At 39.5% G+C, this 20,614-nt stretch overlaps 1 protein-coding gene across 1 annotated transcript in view; it reads right to left on the bottom strand.

The window, feature by feature from the left end:
- Positions 1-20,614, bottom strand: part of LOC104410238 (multidrug resistance-associated protein 4-like) — a 64,121-nt gene that overhangs the window by 31,500 nt on the left and 12,007 nt on the right. Inside the window, exons 2-6 of the mRNA XM_010020348.1 lie at positions 13,667-13,817; positions 12,914-13,033; positions 8,194-8,304; positions 6,608-6,708; positions 4,224-4,415 (exon numbers count right to left, since the gene is read on the bottom strand). Of these exons, the coding sequence (XP_010018650.1) occupies positions 4,224-4,415; positions 6,608-6,658 (243 nt within the window). The 5' untranslated portion in view covers positions 6,659-6,708; positions 8,194-8,304; positions 12,914-13,033; positions 13,667-13,817. The remainder of the gene's footprint in view (positions 1-4,223; positions 4,416-6,607; positions 6,709-8,193; positions 8,305-12,913; positions 13,034-13,666; positions 13,818-20,614) is intronic.

Raw genomic sequence — 20,614 nt, 5'->3', positions numbered from 1 at the left:
ATTTACATCACATCTACATTTATAGTAGAACAAGCAGCAAATAAAATTTCTTTATAATTAACACTTGTTTTCAAGAGTTAAAAACCTCCCCACAAAATCAGTCTGGATTCAGATGACATTTGGATATCCAACAATTTCTTGGATCACAGTAAAAGGTGAAAGGTCTTCCCTTAATGTGTGGTGTTTTATTGTGTAAACAAGATAAAGTGGCTCAGTATGTAGAGTAATGTTATTCAAGGCTGCTAGTTTTTATACTAAACCTGGTTTTCTGGGTGATGTTAGGCAAATAATGTCAGGCATACATCTACTTTTCAACCCAAAAAAGGATTGACTCCCATAAAGCACTTCGGGAACAATGTTATGAGCAGTAACTCCAATTTAAATAACTAAGACTGATTTTGGTTAGCATGATTAAGGTGAAGCACTTTAAAGCAGCCAAACTCTAAAGCCAAAACTAGCATGACTGTAAACTGTATTCATGCTTCAGACAGCTTCAACAGAGAGGACGCAAGTACTGAAGCTACAAGGCCATCTGAGCAAGCTGCAATTCCTTTCCAAACTGAAGGAACAGTGAATAATAAATTCACAGTGATTCGGGCTTCTGTATGTTCCCAAATTAAAATCGGAAGCTGCATGCAATCTGAAAAAATAATGGTTTTCAGAAAAAAGAGGTGGAGACAATGTGAAATACAGGATTGCTAAGTTTAATGGACAAAGGATTGAGACCTACAAATATTTCATATGAAACCAACCCTTGGGAAAAAGGAGGCCCATTAATAAATGAAAGGAGACATATAATTAGTGGTGATTAAATACTACTTGAACAGCAAACTTTTCTTTTCAAATGTTGTCTTCAGGTAAAGGATTCTTAGCGAAAACAATGTATAGCAATCAATCGTACCAGAGAAGGTGATGGGCGTAACCCTCTACACAGATCTGATCTGGCAGGATTTGTTACTTCCTGCACTCACTTCTAATCACTGCATTTCCAGAAAGAAATCAACACACTGGAAAGAGTTCAGAGAAGTGCAACATAAAATTAATACGGATTGGAGATACTGATTTGATGAGGAAGAATTTATGAGGATTAAACATGTACAATATAGCCTGGTGAAGTGATTGGGGTGCAGAAGGGAGTAAGAAACGTGAAGACCTTCATGAGCATACGTACAGACACCATGAGTATACGTACAATTACCCACTGCCTTGAGACTCAGATGTATGACTGCTGAAATGAAATTAAGCACAGGAAACTACATGGAACAGAGAGGAGAAACTTTCGAAGAGTCAGAGACACTGAGCTCAGACAAAGCAGCAGTGCCCACATTTCATCAAAAATTCACAAAACGCTATAAAAAGTATACTGCAAGAAGCAACTTATACTGCATAATCCAAAAGGCATTTTATACTTCTATTTTCCAATTCAACAATTTCATCCAACAATTCATTATTTTACTATTGTATATAAACTAATTAACATTTATACAGTGCTTATTATTAAAGATACAGCCTAATTTAAGCAAATCTGCTACAATAAATGATAAAATGTCTAGCATTCTAAATTCTATCAGTGAAACAAAGGAAAAATAGTTCTGAACAGATACACTATAGCTCAGAAAGAAAATGCTGAATGGAGAACAGAGACACCCACAGTTGTGAAAACAAAAGTTCAATTGTTCCTCTATAAATGTCAGTAATATAAAGTATTGTATTAAGGATATAAAGAAAAAACCATTAAAAATACATTTGATACTTAAAATAAAAATGCAGCTGCTCTGCATATTGTCAAAATCCCACTTTCAGCTTGGCATCAAATGAAAGGACTATGTATTTAGAGGAATCTATGTATTTTTGGTCCAATTGACTACAGGCTGCTGACAGTTGACATGAATGTGAAACAGCTCTCACTATACACATTTATTTATTTATCAATACATTGTATTCTTCAGAGGACTGTGTTCATAGCCAGTGCAAATACAGCGATGGTCTGGAAATGGAAGTCCCAGCCACCTAACAGGAATCACATGGCTGGGATTTTGTTGGCCGCTGTAAACCACGTGCATACCCAGGAGTACACCTGCTATGCTGGGCTTATCATTACTCAAGTGTCAGTTGTACTTCAAAGTAGAGTTGCACAAAAAACGGGAGTGAGATTTACAGCACGTCAGCTACTCTGCTGAAACTGCCTGTGTCTTTGTTATCCCTCAGGCAACCTCCCTTTCGTGCTATGCTGTGAGACTATTTACATGAAGAACAGCTGCCATGCTGTAAATCTGGACCCTCACCCTCCTAACTTTTTCATGGAGGCAGACCCTCAGGTTTAGGATCTGCCAGAACAAGGTGCATTTAACAATGTATTAGTCAATAAGCACTCATAAGCACCCTGAAACAAAGATAGTGGTGTTTAAAACCTAACGGCTGACCTTTTCCTGCTGCAGCTATAGTAGCTGAAGAGGTTAATCACAGCCAGCTGCTGGCAGTGCTCCTTATGTGAGCACTCCCCAGTCTGTCTCTGGCAGACTACGCTACATGAGCAAAGACAGGTAAAAAAGAGGATCATTCCTAGCCCGCTTTGAAAGCCGAGACAAAAGTGACCCTAACCCACAAGTGATCTGCCAGTAATCACTTCCTCCATTCTTACTGTACCTGTGGCTTACCAAACTGGGCACTGGATGGGTACAAGTACAAGCACAAGCACCGCAGAAGCTTAAATTCATGCATCCTGCCAGTGGCACTGCAGCCACGAGAAGTCTGTATGATCCAGGGGTCTGAACATGCGTAAGAACTCTCACTGACAGCCGCACGGGCAGAATCCCTAGAGCATCTGGAAACCTGGTTCTGAAGAGCCGATTCTCCACAATTAAAACCAATATAAAGAGCACAGATGGTTGGGAGACTTATTTTACACAGTGGCAGTCTATTGCAGTATTGTGTAGAACATCATAGAAAACAAACATGAAGTTCTTAGCAATAGTTTCAAGCTGGACAATTCAGTTCAGGGTGACAAAACCACAGTATAACCACTCAGCAAAAATAAACACCCCCCATCATCCCTCCCCCTTCTGCCCCTACCAAGGACTGAGTCATACATTGCTAATACTTCTTGCTTTCGATTTTACTTTATTTCTGTCTCTCACTAAAAAATGTAAATGTTATTGTCTGCCATTACATTGGAGTGATATATATCAGCTAGAGAGATGGCCCATAGGCAACAGAAGTAGAGAGTAGACAAACAACCTTTTTGCTCTTCTTCTGAAACACTGTTTTTAACTCACCCATACCTAATTCCATAAGATCATCTCCATGCAGCAAAGTTGGGATGAATTCTTGTAACATGCATGTTATTAAAAAGGTCCACTTGAGGAATGAAACAGGTTTGGGACTGAATGGAAAAGCATGTTAAAACTGAGGCCAAGGCAATGATTGTAGAGAGTAGAACCAGTCTCCTAGGGAAGATACCCTAATCAAAAAAATATATGTGCGTTTGAAATGTAGCAAAGCATGAATTAACACTGCAAGGCTCTAATTTAATTTTATCTGTGGGGGAGACCCTCCCTGCAGCGCTCTTTGAATTGGGATAGTGTCAAAATTGGGGAGGAAGAGTCAGATTTGCAGCAGAAGAAGAGTTTTATTTCTGTGTTTCTTTTGGCTAGCAATCTAATTAATGGCAACAGTTAATTGGATTGGTAGCCGAAAGGAACTGAAATGAACCCCCCAATTTTCAAGTTGTACAACTGATTTATATTTCTTTCTTCTCTCTTCCATCTGGGGCTCTGTGCAAGAGCATGTACATTCCTTATTTTCAATTGTCTCTGCTCACCTTTGTCTGCTGACATCCTTTGTTCCATTTATGTTCCCTCTACTGAATCCACAATTTCCTAATGCAGCTCCATTTACTTTGGATTTGAAGAAACATTTCAGTCCTAGTGTTTTGAATGTCTGCCACTTCCCAAATTTTTTAGAATATTATGAAATATGCTTAAACATTTTTTTTTTTCACAGATAGAAATGTTGTGTTCCAGACGCACGCATGCTACACTTACAGGAAATAAATAGGCTCCAACTTTTGTTTTTAAATATGACTAAGGCTTATTCTTTAAAAGAACACTTACTAATTTCCTAACATCCATGTATTTTATAATGAATTTTTATCACACAGCCTTGTGTCAGGTTACCATCTTTGCTTAATTTCTGCGAATGCCTACAGACAGCCATATACATACCTTTTCTTTTGGTTTAATTAGAACAGACAGATGTCTTAACACCAAAGGTCCATCCAGACTGTAAGTGAAGTTAACATTTTCAAATGCTATCATTCCTTGGCTTGGCCATTCAGGTGGAGGATGCTTGTTGGTTTCCCAAGGAGCTTCTTTTTCAAGTTCTGTGTATTCCATTACTCTTTCTGCTGATATCATCTAAGAAGAGGAAAGAAGACATGTATTTCATAAATCACATAATATATTTCACATATTACATAAATTTCAGCTTATTGCATATATCGCAAATACTACATTCATATAAATATGTTTGCGTGTAATTTTTACTATAAAGATTCAATGCGAATTTTCAGAGTTTTTCTCTTGATCACAGATAAGAGTATTTGGTACCATCCAATGTTTACTTTATACAACTAAAAAAAGTGGAAAGAATGCATCTTATGGCCTACTACAGACCCAGATCTATCATGATACATAAATCCATACACAAGCATTAATTTCTAACCAGTGGGATTAATTACAGATCTACATACATGCATAAGTATTAAGAAATTCAAGCTATGAGAGTTGTCTGTCAGTTTTGACCAAGATGACACCATTTTATTGTGCATTGGGAAAACAAAGGCTAGAAATGAAACTGCCATATGAACTACAGGCAGATGCACAATAGCTACTAGTATCAAGTTACTGGCTTCATCATCCCATTTTTGTCCTCATCATTACCACTGTGCTCACCCCTAGAAAATCTTTTAAATGTTTGTCACAGGCAACTCCACAATCCAAAACAGCTCTCACCATATCATTAGTGACTTATATGCAATAAAACTTGTTCTCCTATGTATTTTATGCCAGATATGAAAGAAACTACAATATTTGCTGATGCCTCTAATCTTACAGGAAGAAAGAGGAACAGAAGTTGAGCTATCTAGACATTTTTTACCCCTTGGGCAAATAATAAAAGTCCTGTTTAGGCTCTGATGTGCATCCTCATCCATACATCTTCTCAATACAACTAATTGTCTTCAATGGTATCCACCCACAGATGGATACTGAAAAAAAAAAGAACCATCATAAAGATATCCAGTAGGCGTATATTGCCTGGAGCGGCTTTAAGGGCAGAGGTCACCAGGCAGCAAGTTCTCTGATCTTGTTGCCATCTACCCTTTCCATATTACAAAATAAGCTCCAAGGAAAAGCACATAAGGAAGGAATGACAAAGTAGAATAGAGAGGAAACGTTCCTGCCTCCCCCAAATGTAATCAGACAAGAGGTTTTTGGTGGACGTCCACCTGTGAAAGAAGTTGATGCTAACTGCAATTCCATATAATGATCAGCATTCCACATCAAAGTCTGCTTATTGAATGGCAAGCCTTTCTCCTTCAAAGTATTTCTGAATCACAGCCTCCAAGAGAGTATCTCACTACATAAGAGAGTCCCAGAGATTGACACTTCCAAAACTTCCCAACTGGCAAGAAAAAACGCAAAAGCTTTCTTCCCATTTCTCAGCAAAGTCTGTCACCATTAGTCACTAGTTTATTCATGTCTGAAAAATGCTCTGAAGAAGCAATGTGCTAGACAACAAAAAATACTAATCTATCATTATTATTAATTTTATCTACTATTAAACATGGCTTCTCAACTTCTACAAAAGGACTACATGTATTTCCTAGACTATGGTCAGCAAACAATAATTACAAGTAACCTTTAGTTGTCAAAGCAACACAACCTCCCCTGGTTTATGCATAGTATATTCTTTTTTTACCCTTTTTATATATTAAATTAAGAAAGTAAATAGGCAACTAAAACATGCTAGCAATAGTGTAAATTGGTGGAAGGCATTTTAATTGATAAAAGTTTGGAAAACACACAATTCACTCAGCAGAACATAAACACTTTCAAGTATTTGTTAACTCACGACAAATTAAGAAGATACAAGCCTTTACAATGAATTAACAGGACCCTAAAAATGCCATGAAGGCTATAAATAATTTTTTAATAAATTTAAACCCCCAAATCTAAAAGAAAAATTAAATTAAAAATCTTATTTACAGAGAGGGATTTATTCCTTGTAATTTTAGCAAGTCGTAATGCAATTGTCTACACTGTAACTAGACAGTCTCTGCTGTTGTAAAGAGAGATTATAAAGCCTCCCTTACTATGAATGGAGAGAGACACTCACTGGACACAGCTCATCTCAACAAACACTCAAAATCAGCCAGACAAATTATACCCTCACAGAGGCTATTTTTCTTTATGGACTGTAAGTGGTGCTTCAATTGCTTGCTAAGGTATTAATGTCCTAAGACAATTAAGAAGAATCCCATCCTTAAGGCCTCATGTCACAACCATGAAAAGGAACCAGGAGGTGAAAAGGAAGAAATAAACGTTACCAGGTTTTCAACTTCAGCACTTTGTCTAACACCCCACTGGAATGTTCCCATGAGGGTGATTGCATAGGATAGTGCCAAACCAACCTGCCCTGCGTTCAAAGCTGCACAACAAAGAAAGAAGAGAATCAAATAAGTACACCGGTAATTACACAAAATCCTAGTTAACTTCACTTTCATGAGGTTACTTACATGGTGGAAGTATCACAGCCAGAATTCTGTTTGGTTACACTGTACTTGCCATCTGTGCAAGGAGGAGCTCCAGACAGAACAGCTACTTTCTGCATTTTTTTAGGTATGTTTTGGAAATTGTCTGTATTTGAAAAGATTGTCACAATTCTCCTTGGCCTGTCATTTTATCTAAAAACTGAGGTTCAGTCTCAAGACCCTATTTACACAGCTTGTTACAGTCCACCCTATCTGGCTGAGCATTAGTAACTTTTCACTTTTTTTTCCTATGGGAATTAGATCAGCACCTAAACTTAAGCAAAAAATTAGTGTAAAATGATTTCAAAGTTATGAACATTTTTATATCACTTTGCACTCTTGTAAATGATCAGATAAAATAACAGGAATATTTCTTCCCTTGTTTATATAAGCATTCATTGTGTTCAGTGGGTCTACTCTTACAAAATAAATGAATTCTGTCTGGCCCAATATTAAGCATGGTTGTCCTCTGACTTACTTAAACTTTATCCTGGCATAGCTCTATTGACTTCAAGAGAGCTACTCCTTATTCAGAGGCAGAGAAAGATTCAGGACCATTGTTCTAACTTGGCTTTTTGCATTCTAATAACATCAAACCTAGTTTAAAATTTTCAGTGTTGAGCAGCACAGAGTGTTCAAATTTTAAAAAACATATGCATTTACAGAACTTATCCAAAGGAAAAAGAAAAGAAACAAAACCAGCAAATTAGCACTAATTTTCATGTCCAAGATAATTACTTCTTCCTTCATATTTTAGATGACTATCTCATTCTAGTACATCTAGCCCAATTACATCCTGGATGATGCATACACTAATGACAGCTCATGAGTGACAGTGAACATAAAATGTATTATTACAAGGTGATTTTCTTTCTGGAACTGGCCTATCCTGCCGATCCGAGATATTATAAGAGTATCCCTAGGAATTTCAGCTTGCCTTTTGGCCTACTGTGCCATGTGTAGAAAGGAATAAAGTTGTTAAGAAGCATCTCTGTGGGTGTTTCAGTACATAAAGCAAAACCCTGAAGGTTCCCCCAAAAAAAGCAAAGGTGAGGAAAAAGAAAAAGATCTATTTGTTGTTATTGCTTTGAAAGCCAGAATCTCAGAAATGAAGACTACAGATCTACAAGTTTGTTTGCACATCTGGGGGTGATGGTAGATGCATGCCTAAGCCAGGAATATGTCTGAACTGCCTCCAGTATTTGCCGGAAACGAGATACAGCCCCAATGCCCTACACCGAGGAAGAGATCATGATCTAGAAAGAAACATTTAACTTAATTACAGTCCTTAAACAATTAGAAACAGCAATTTATGAAAAAAGAATTAGACATTACTATACATGGTAATTACTGGATGAACTTTTTCTAACATCTGTACTTACCTTTGGTGAGAACCAGGGAACCAAAAGCAACCACTACAACAAAAATGGCACAGATGGCATCCAGACGTACAGCAAACCACCTTGAGGTCGTCAAAAATAGAAACCAGGCCTCTAAAGTGTATTTTACAAGGATATAAAAACAGTGGATTATTAGAAAACTGAGCTGTATAATTATCATTAAATTAATGTTAATACAAGTTGTTAAAAAGCCTCCAGCATTGCCATCTTCAAGTCCATGTCTATATGGACTGATGGTGATCAGAATATTGTCCATTTTTCCTGAAATGGCCTAATCTAGTTTTCACACTATTAGCAACCACAAGAGCAACCACAGCTAGTAGAACATACAATAACAGGGAAAAAAACCCTAATGGCCTGAAGTATGGTCCGTTTATTTAAAATGAAAGCCTTTTTTTAAACTCTAGTGGACTCAGAAACCTTATACAAAAGCAGAAGTACAGCTACATTTGCTGTAGCTGGAATACAGTCTAGAGGCTTTTAGCTAAAACATACCACAGCTGTCAGAACCAAGTATTTAGAAGGCAGCTGCAGATAGTCAAGCTCCCATAAGAGCTACTCTATACAGTCAGGGGAGCTACAGAGCTCTGCAAGTGACTAAATGCATGTATCTGCTCTCGGGGAAGCTCACAGGTGGACATCTCCACTGGGCACTCACATCCAGGTGTCCAAATTTGGTGCTAAATTCCATCTCAGATATGCTACAGTACAAGATACAGGAGACAGCAAGAAAAGACATTGCAATACAGACGACAAAATGTTTGAATTCAGGGCCAAAACCAGAAGTCAAGTAGCCATAACAAAATATGGCATTATTTATCTCTTAGGCTGCAGTTGGATGAATTGTTCCAGCTGCTATTAAGACAAAGCAGAAGGTTACCATTCCAACCCACCATTCCAACGCTTTCCTCATTGTCCATGTCAGCGACATGGACAGTAGGACTGAGACCACCCTCAGCAAGTTTGCCAGTGATACAAGCTGTATGGTGTGGTTGACACACTGGAGTGAAGGGACATTGACATGCTTGAGACAAGGGCCAGTGTGAACCTCATGAGGTTCAACAAGGCCAAGTGCAAGGTCCTGCACCCAGGTCAGGGCAATCCCAAATACAGGCTGCACTGAGAACGGATTAAGAGCAGCCCTGAGGAGAAAGACTTGGAGTGTTGGTCAGCAAAAAGCCAAATGGCAAAACGACAAGGCTGCATCCGGTCTGCCTGCAGTAGCTCTGGGGCCAACAACACAAGAAGGATGTGGACCCATTGGAGCAAGTCCAGAGGAGGGCCACGCAGATGATCAGAGGGCTGGAGCACCTCTCCTATAAAGACAGACTAAGAGAGTTGCAGTTATTCAGCCTGGAGAAGAGAAGGCTCCAGGGACACCTTCTAGCAGCCTTCCAGTACCTAAAGGGGGCCTGCAAGTATCTGGAGAGGACTTTTTACAAGGGCATGTAGCGATAAGACAAGGGGTAACGGCTTTAAATTAGAAGAGGGGAGATTTAGATTAGCTATTAGGAGGAAGTTCTTTACTATGAGGGTGGTGAGACACTGGCACAGGTTGCCCAGAGAAGCTGTGGCTGCCCCATCCCTGGCAGTGTTCAAGGCTAGGCTGGACAGGGGTTTGAGCACCCTCATCTAGTGGAAGGTGTCCCTGCCCGTGGCAGAAGGGTTGGAACTAGATGATCCTTAAGGTCCCTTCAAACCCAAGCCACTCTTCGATTCTATGATTGCTTGTCATACTCCATGCTAAAGATCAGTGCTATTTCAACTCTTCCAATGTTTCTTAGCCCAGTGCTGGGAAAGATTCAAAGTGAAATAATCTTCCTTTTACGTAGAAATGGAGGAGGTAAGTCTGCTTTTAAGACAGATTGTTTTGGATAACTAGACAGTGGACTGATTAAACCAGCCAACAGAACTCCATTTAAGTTCTAGATGAAAGAGAGCATGACGAGAGACAAGTAAGGTCTAGAGTTGGTAACCTCTTAGTCATATTTATACCAACTCTGACAGCATATGCCTGACTACACATTTAGGAGCTGGTTTCATTAAACAAGACATTTTATATGGTCTAATGGACAGTCATAGGCCCAAGCACACAGAATGACGTATGCAGAAGAGAGCAGCACACTAATTCACCAGCCTAGTTCCACAAATTGAATTTACCATAATAATTTAGGCACCTCTCTGAAAACTGGGAGCCCTGGAAACAGTCTATAGCAGCTTCCTGGTGACATGAAAGGTCATTTTTGGTGCAATAATGTACTTGTAAGACCAAGAAATAGGACACTTGTGCTGCAGGTTTTTCAGCTCCAAGGTTTTGCTCCACTGATCCCTCTGGCCAGGAAGGTGCACTAAACTGCCAGCTTGAGATGGGTTATTCTTCAACCTCCCCATGTAACTGGGGTCACTGGGCACGCAGGAAAGAATATGGCAGTTATGGGGACTAACAAAGACTCACGGTGCAACTTCTGACAACTCGTGAGCTTGCTTATAGACATATTGCACTGACAGGAAGGAAACACAGTTCTATCAGACCTCAGCATACCTTTTAGATGTTTTTTATCTAAAGTTATTTAATATCAAATTCATAGGCATCCCTGAAAAAGCATTCAAAGCAAGTGTCCTGTTTTATAAAGAGGAGGATACCACTCCAGCCAAAAGCACTAAACAAAACACTGCTGCTGGGAGAGACTTCTGCAATGCAGAAAACTCTTTAAGAGATGTAAGAACCCAGGACTCCAACTTTGTGAGCTAGTATGAAAGGTATCCTCTTCTATTGCCTACTGCTTGCACACACTTAGTATCAAAGAATCATTTGGGGTGGAAGCAACCTCAGAAGGTCTCTAGTTGAAACTGCTACTCAAAAGCACGATCGGCTCCGAGGTGAGACCATGTTGCTTCATTCTTTATGCAGTTTGAGTCTTGAAAATCCAAATGGATGGAGCCTGCACAATGTCTCTGGGCAACTTGTTCCCCTGTGGAACCCTCAGGGTGAAAAGTATTCCCTTGTATCCAGATTAAATCTCTCGTTACACCTTACACACATTTTCTTGCTCCTCCCACAATGTACCACTATGAAGAGCCTCACTATCTTCTCCTTGTAGGTACTGGATGGCAGCTATTAAATCCTCTGTAAGCCTACTCTTCTGCATGTTGAACAAACCCAGTTTCCTCAGCTTCTCCTCACAGGGAGATGTCTCCTGTTAGTCCCTGACCATCTTAGTGGCCCCTCCACCGAACTCATTCCAGTTTGTTAGAGTGTCTCACGCATCTGGGGGTCCAAAACTGGATGCAGTATTCCAGATGTGGGCTAACAAGTGCTGAGGGAGATAATCACTTTCCTCCTTCCACTGGCTGTGATCCTGTTAATACAGCCCGGATGTTGCTGGCTGCCTTTTCTACCCAGGCACACTGCTGGCTTATATTCCCTCCAAGGACCAAAAACTACACACATGCTGAGCAAGCTGCTGTACCCCAAATATTCTGGCGGAAAAGACACGAAGATGAAGCGAGTAGGTAGACAAAAGAGTGCAACTGTAAGCACTGAAGCTTGATCTCAAAAGCAGGTTCCTGAACTGCCCAGGAAGAGCAATACTGACAGTTTTATTAGAGAGATGCATAAAATCGCCTGGAAAATAGTGTGTTTGTGTTCCTTAGATCTGACCTTAAAATACAAGAAAATACTTCTTTTAAAGGTTACAGTCCTCTTTCTGTAGTGAAGCTTTTATATGCAGTTTATCAACTAAAGATGTCTTTTACTAAAAAGCTTAAGAAACAGCCTTGCGTTCCCTCGCTATCAGCTGCTTTAACATTGATTTGGTCAGATAACTAGTGACTTGAAGATAGTAAGAAATGGGGAATGAAAAGCTAGAGGTGCCTCCCTGGAAGATACGTTTCCCCAGTCGCAAGTTACTGAGCTCTACACAGAGGTCAGTGTGCACGATTCTACAACCTGTGATAAGCTGTGCTTCAGAAAAGATCAACTGGTCTGGTTTGAAACCTTGAAATCTCTAAATTTAAAAAAAGCCACAGAACATACTTGTATGTCTTATGTTAAGATCTTACTTAACAAGCATACAATTGCAAACTTGTATTCTGCTGCATCTTGAAAAACACTGTAATAGACAACATTTGATTGACAGAAGGGAAGAATCACAATGCAAACCTGGATTGTACTAATTATGCTTGCAGAATACTAATATTTTACACCTTCTGGTCATGTTAATACCGTATATTAGATCTGAGCCCTGAAAGCTGCTCAAAGTAAAAAAGAAGTGAGATTTATGAAACTTTTCCAAGATGATTTATACTAATCATCTCTGCCTACTCCTAGCACACTACTTAATGTTAAATGCTTCACAATAGAGCTTGTTCCTCCCCCCCCTTCCTTTTTAAAGATGGAATCCAAGAAAATGTCAAAAATTATTCTTTAAATATTCTTATCAGGCATACTTTAAAATGTTTATCTTAGACATTGTTAAAACATATGTGTGGCTATCTGAAATCATATTACAGCCCAAAGTAAACTCTCAAAATCTAGACAGATAGGAACGTTTTTGTTCTAATAGAGAAATTTTACCCTAAAGAGACAAATGCACAGCTCCTACTGAGTTTAATGCACATTATATACATGTCGCTGAGGGCATAAGATATTTCCCTCCTACAGAGCAAAGTATTTGATTTTTCATGTCAATTAATCACAAACCTGAGTGGAGGTCTTGGTGTGCATCAAATAATTTTTGAAATCTTTCCTCTGCTTTCAAAGCCCGAATAGTCCAAAGTCCCTGGAGGGATGACGACAAGTGGGAGAACACTGGACTTCTAGCTACAAAGGGAAATGAGAATAACGTAGCAATAGCTGAAGGACAACATTTAATTCTTTTTGTACCACACTAATCTTTAATCCTACTACTTTATAGTTAACCACACAAGTTACTGTACTGCATCCTCTTAGAATAAATATGCAGTATCTTTAACCAAAGTCCTCTTACTCAATTAGAATCAGTCAGACAGCCAGGCAGATTAATTTATACAAAAATGTCTTACGTTTTTAACAATAGCTGTCACTGAAGAAATTCTTTGAGCTTTATTAATGATATGAGGCACCCATGTTTGTTATCCATAATGCTTAATATTCCATATCATAGCCAAGCTACAGTCACGCACAAGAGTCAGATTAGGTCAGAAACACCATTAGTACGTGCATGCAAGGTCCCAAACTTAGCATGTTCTGAACTAGCTTTACTTACAGATAGTAAAACTGACATACCCAAGGTTTATCACTATGCAAAACAGGAGCTAAGCATGTAATTCACTAGTTGAGAACCAAAGCAGTAAGGCAGTTATTTGCATAGCAAAAGAAAAAAAAAAACTTTGATGGATTGTCTATAAAATACTAGCATTTCACATAATAATAAGCAGGCTTCAAGCTAACATTATGTCCCGCCAAACTACATACTTGTGGATTCTAGACGTTTAATATCTCTTGAAGTGTCTAAGAAATATCGTCGAAGAAAAATGAAAAGAATAAATAGTGGAATTAAGGGGATGAGTATCCAAGGAATCACTGCCACAGCCACAGCCACCACACCAAAAATCTGTAGGAGAGTCTGCAGCACAATAGAAACAAAATAAAAAACTCTTGCCAGAAGAACTTAATTTAGACAAGTATAAAAGTATTTAACACTATTGAAACATTTAAACATAACTACCAAATTTAAGAGCGGATGCATTATATAACATATAAGCGACATCTATTTTTAAGCAACTTGAAGAGTTTACAGTAATACCAAATTTGACTAATTGTGCAGTTTATGGTTTTCTTCTACATTATTCTTTAAGAAATGTCTTTACAAAACTGGTTGACTGAACATTAGTGTGTGACTTTGTTGACTATCCTGTGACTGCTGTAACAAAGTAATAGATGACCAATGGGCAACTAATCTTTAATGGACCCAAGCTATCTGGTTAATCAGGGATATGCTTTTCACTCCAGGTAAAAATAAACTGTTGAAAGACTGACTTCCAGTTGAAAGACTTGGCAACTGGAAGAGCTTTCAACACAGACTTATAACTTTTTCCTACAAACAGCTACGTCCCATTTAGAAAGAAAACCCAGCATCAGAGAAAGTGAGCTTTTTCATCCCAAATGCCTGCATTGGGAAAAGTTACAAATAAGAAGAGAATGTTAAACACTGCAAGAAGTGTCACAAGAGGCTAGTTTTGCCAGACTTCCTTCAGAGTATGAGATTCAGGCTGGAGTAAACCTGAATTTACTCTTAGAAAACTAGATACAATGTGGAATGAATCTCTGTGGCTTAGGACAGCAGATCCTGGCCCCGCTTCCTGAATTAAATCTCCCATTCCCCATAGACCACTTCACATCCTTCTTCCAGTTTGAATACTATGAAAAGCATCATCTGCACACAAATTTCTTTCAGAACACCAGCTGTGTATGTATATGTGTATGGCACACCGAAATCAGGGTGCGCCCTTCTGCTCCTTAAAAAAGAGAGGAGGGGAAAAACCGACCATACACAAAAAACCCTGCCCCACATAAAAACCAGACAACTGAAATTTTAGCTCAACACTAAGATCTTCAACGATTTTCATTAACAGATTCCTTAGAAATGATAATATTTTCTGAAGGGTCTTAATTTTATGGACTGTAAAGAAGCCACCACCTTCATCATCCCATACGATGTACAAGCAGATTCCAGCTGAATTTTGTGGTCGCCTGACGTCTGAATCCCAAAAGTTCATTAGTGGCCACCGGGTCCTGAGAATGCATGTCTTATAGCAAAAAGGCTTCCATCCCTTTCTCTGTGCATCGAGTTGGAAAAGTTAAGCTATATGTCAGCTAAGGTCAGATACCAGAGAGCTACCGGAACTTCCAAACACTTTCAATGGAAGCGCCTATGAAACACTGCATTTCCTGTTGCGCTTCTGGTAGCCACCCCACCCCACCCCCCCCCGCCGCGTGTTTTTTTTTTTTTCCCCTACATCTGTTTCCTTTTTTGTTTCTTGAGGCTTCTTTGACTTTACCCTAATTTCACCTGACCAAACAGCAAACCCACACACACCTTACACATTAAGACTGCATGAGTTGGCACAATTCAGTCTTCAGCTCTAGGCAAGATCTTAGCTCATGACAGAGGATTTATCAGTGTAAAGCCTTGCATCTCATAGATCCCAAAAGCACATTATAGAGTCTCATAAATCTATTATGGAAAGCAGTTATAGAGAAGGTATGGGATAGGAGCTCTTAAGGAAGCTGCATTACCACTACACTGCTCATCTGGGTTAAGCTGATGACGGCATCATGTTGTCTGACCTTCTAGATACATGCAGTAGATTGTGAACATTTTACCTAGATTTCATAATGAGGAGGTAAAGTAGCAGCAAGAGTGCACAGTATTTCACTTGGATCAATTATGCACATGCTTATGTCAGCACAAAGCAAAACAAAGCACCCTGACTCCTCACCAGCACTGCCATCAGCCCTTCTCTACCTTGTACTTCTCCCACATTCCTTAAAACCCTGTAAACGTGTTTAATTTTTATTGTGGGATGAGGAGAAAGGAAATAACGATTCCTGACCTCCTCCAAATTTTCTCCTGTCTAGATCACTACTTTCCCTAACTGCTCATTGTCTCTGCCAAGCCTGTCAGCCATCCACACACTAGGTAATTTCTAAAGGCTCCCTCCCCTCTATCCTCTTTGGCAAATGGCAATCAAAGTCTGTTCCTTCCTTCTGACAGCTTACTCCCCAATCGGATTTATATACCTGCTGCCTTCCCCTTCTCCCTCCATTACACCCTAGACAGCCACAAAAAGTTCTTTCTGAAGTACTTCTGACTCCTCATACCATCAGCCACAAACCTGAAGTGAAGCGTTGAGGAAAGCTGCTGTAAGGAAAAGACTTCCAAGGAGAATAAATGCTTCTTAATCAAAAATAAAGAAGCCAAACTGAACTTTTAGTGATGATAATCTACAATATGTTGCAAAGAGCTGGTGGGGGTGGGAGTGGGAGTAGAACTATCAGGATCCAGCTCATGTAAACAAAGCCTTGCTACGGTGAAAATACAGGGAAGAAAAAGATGGTTAGGATGACTAAAGTAAAAATCTGACACCGCCTTTGGAAGGAATTTTAGATGAGCCTGCACCACCTTATCATTATAAAAATTTATGATAGGGTGGATCAGTCATGTGTGTTGTTTCTTTGGAAAACCAAACGTGCATACAAATTAACTCTTAATGAAGTAGTCTGAAAGCCAGACACAACCATTTGCAGACTGTAATCATGTAGTTACTGCATGAGGTAAGGCAAAGGTTCTAGCTCCTGAGTTTCACAAGAGACAGCTAACCTCTTCAGCTGGAGACTGCCCTGGCTGCCCGCAGATTCCCTGTGTGCAAGCTGGAGGACCTGAGGTAATCAGCAGGCTGATAATGATAACACGAGTAGTCTGACTGCTCTTCTCTCTAGAGACAAGCAGTGAGCTAGGTATTCAGTTTGCACAGCAAGAAATGCTCAGGACTGGCTATCTAGACCTTGTCTAGCAAAATCAGCTTACAATTAAAAATTGCATCCAAAGGCTAAGCAGGCAAAAATTTCCTACATAAAAGAAATATGGCCTACAAAGCCAGCACCTTTTACTGTATTTCTTAATTTCCACATCTACAAGTCTTCTGTAATGACTGTGCAGAAAATAATAGCCAAAGTTTTTTTATAAAAGGAGCTAATTAATTACATTTGATAGCTATCTGCACAATATTGGAAGCAAGGCCACCTTACACAAAAGACAACAGATGCACATACTACCGAAACTGAAAAGACCTGGATGGAGAAACCTGATTTGCTTCCCGATGGAGCCAGATTGTCCACCTTCAAATTTAGTTTTGTTTCTCTGGAGAAACTATCATCTCCCACTCACAGACTGCACATACCCTAGAGTACAAAAAAGCACGTGCTGTTTCTGTTGGAGTCATCCTCTTGCTGGAAAAAATGCCAAGAGATTTCCCTCATGCTTTGGTCAGTCACTCTATTCACAGTGGCTTAGTTTTCCTCAAGGAATCTCCTGTCTTACTGGAGCAAGCATACCCTCCTATAACCCTCTGGAGAAGTGAATGCTCTGATCAGCACATTCAGTTGTGAAACACATGTTTTCCCTTTATCTTCTGATGACCTACATATTCCTCATTCTTATAAGCACTTAGTGATATCCTGGAGTTTCTATCTCAAACAGGTCTTGATCTAGGAAGAACAGGGTATTCCTGTACCACAACCACACAATTGAAAACCATTTAACGTGAGTTAAAGAAACAGCAAGGGGGGAAAAAAAAACCAAACCAAACAAAAAAACACCAAAAAAAAAACAAAGAAAAAACCAAAGACCTAGAAAAACATGGAAATTTAAAGCTGTAAGCTATACATTTATGACAATCTTACATGTTTCACAAGCTATAAGCCCTTCCCTTTGTTTGCAGAAACTGTAATAAATAGTTGACAGCAGAATGATAAAGTTGACAGCAGAAAAACGCAAAAGCAAGATTTAGAGTTCAAGATGTCTCCTAAGAATGTCTACCTTTCCATCCCTTAGATCACCGCCTCTCCGTATCAGTTATACCCTGAGCTCAATTCTTCAAGTTTGGCTTAAATAAGTCTTTGAAAAAGGCACCCGGCCTTCATGTACAACCCCATTTGGAATCCCTCAGGTCTTCCGACACTTTGCTCCAGTAGGTACTTGAGAGTCCTTTATGTCCTCATGAAAGTACCCAGGAAACAGATCTCTGTCTTTTTCCTAATGAGCTCCATGGTGTCAGATCCTTGAGGTCTTCCATCTTCTTCCATAACTAAAAAAGAAGTTTTGTGGGTTTTTTTGTCTGTTTTTTAAAGGGACCTTACAGTGTATTTCAGCATCTCTTACAAAATACACACATAAAGAGTACGACACAGTTATGTGTCTGTGTAAGTTCCTGGTGTGCTTTGTCATCCGCATGGGTTTGACAGCTATGACATATGATCTACTACCATAGGAACCACACCATTCTGGACTTGCAGCCAGTGACCTGGTAGGATCTCTAATGAACAAGTGGAGCCCAAGGGATGGGATTTGAGACTCAGAAACCTGAATATGGGAGTCTGCATGTGATCTACATAGTTAAACTCCTGTTAGTTTAGTTTAGAAAGTGATTCATCTAAACTTTAAGTGGATACCTGGTGACCCTATGGCTGAATATTTCTCTAGAGTCCACTAACTGTATTGAGCAGATGTCCTCTGACTACAGCAAAGTAAGGATCTAAAGCCCAACAAGGAGATATCTGAATTTTGATGACTGAATCTGCAGTCAAATCCCACCCAAGAACTGCAGTGTTCCATGACCGGTTTTCCCAATATTTAATCAGAAGTCAAATACACCAATCCTGCCGACCCCTACCTCCTACTCCTTGGACCCCAATATGCATTCCGAAGTATTACATTAGCCCATGGACACTGCCATGGAGCCATATGGATTTAGTAATAGCAACAGTGCATATCCTGGATTTCAAGTTTGCAACCTTAACTGCATTAACTTAGGGCACTCTCAGTCAGGCTGTGCTGTCTGAAGCACAGCCAGGTGAAGAAACTACAAAACCCCACTCTGTTCATACTTGCTTGGCATCACCCTTTCTCCTCCTCCCCTCCCCCTGACTAAAACTATTTCTTCGTTGGCTGCGCCAAATAACTGCATGCCCAATCAATCCCTAATCCAGTTCTGACATTCTGTCTGTCCTTGAACACTTTCCTGTATTTTCTAACATGCTTCTGCAAACTGGAGTGTTTGGACTGACAATCCTGCAGCTCTATTAAAGCCCAACTGCAGAAACTGCTGGTTACACTCGCACACCAGAGGACAAGCTTCCCTGGGGAGGAGCTTCTCTGCAATGAGCAGATCAGAGTGATAAACCTTTCAGTCAGGCCAGCTGCATCCAGAGCAGCATACTGAACCACACTGGACTTACTTTCTGGTTTTGCCCTTGATTACAAAAAAACCAGCAAACATCCAAATAGAAACCACTTACTTATGTACCGCAATCCTCGGACATGAACAGCTCTACGTCATTTTACTCACTTAAAGTGGCTGAGTTGAGGCATGCAGTCTTGTCTTTAAACTACCTTTTTAATGAAATTTATGGGTTTTCTTTTGGAACTGGTTTAAAAAAAGGACATATGGCTGTTTATACTATTGCTTGCCTCAAACTGTCAGGAACAAATTTGCCTTGAGAGAAAAAGCAATGAAGACTTAGGAGTACTAGAGAAAATATGTTGCACCTAACTGCAGTATTTAAAAGACATCTCGGATGTTGTCCTTTTCTGAAGCAGCCAGTGACAGCAGTCTTTGACAGGAATGGCAGCTCTCAGTCAGTGTTAACTCAGCTTTAGGAAAATGTGAATCCACAAGAAAATTGGGAGTACAAAGACAAGGCAACCAATGCACTGAAAGAGGAAAAAAAGACACAGCTGAGAAAGAAATGAAAACTGTAATTTCAGATAAACTGAGTGAAAGAAAAAAAGGAAGAACTAAATACTGCCAGCTCTAAAAGCTTCAAAACCAGCAAGCTTGTCTTATCTTCTGTGAGACACCCTCTCCTTCTCTGCATCCTGCTATTCGCAATTAGTCGACAAGAGGTTACCTAACTAAATCCGTATGTCACTGCAAATGGCCTGAATGCATCTCTCAGATATATCACAGAAATGTGTTTGAAATTCACAATCACAATGCCAGTACTTTCTATTTCATCTTGTCTCTTTAAGATAGTCTTTCTGGATCATTGTTTTTCCAAGCGAACAAGCATATACTTAGTTCCTCAGGGCAAATGTTTTCAGTGCCACCAACATGCTCATTCATTGACTTGGCATGCGTTCTGCCATTACGTGAGAAGCCTTAATACTTGTTTGAGTTCGTGGCAAACTGTGTCCAATTGTTCTTTAACAAGTGACCTTATAATAAAAAGGGTGTTTTCTTTAATACATTGGCACTGCCACTATTCTGTTGTATTTAAACAGCACCCTATCATCAATAATCTCTTAAGTCTACAACACAGGCTAGAAATAGGCCTCCTGGGCACCCTGGGCCAAAAAGCTTAACTAGCTTATAGCAGTTCTCAAAACTCACAGCCCACATGTTGTCTGAGACTTCCAGATATTGATGCTTTAGAAATCAAGCCCAGGACTTCACGATTCTGCCAGACACTCAAAATACTTGTTCTTTAAAACTCTGTCTCATATAGATGTTATCTTCCTTTTTATAATGAATTATCTTCAGTCATGTAAGAAATTAGTTGCCATGGCCGTTTGGCCACAGATTTTCTATGAAAAACCAAGCTTTTAACAGAACCAAAGTTATGGCCTCTACTTATGCATCT

This window comes from Nestor notabilis, unplaced genomic scaffold, assembly GCF_000696875.1.
Source record: "Nestor notabilis isolate BGI_N333 unplaced genomic scaffold, ASM69687v1 scaffold4488, whole genome shotgun sequence".
In the NCBI taxonomy this organism is placed as follows: Eukaryota; Metazoa; Chordata; class Aves; order Psittaciformes; family Psittacidae; genus Nestor; species Nestor notabilis.
This window is presented reverse-complemented; position numbering and strand designations above follow the sequence as displayed.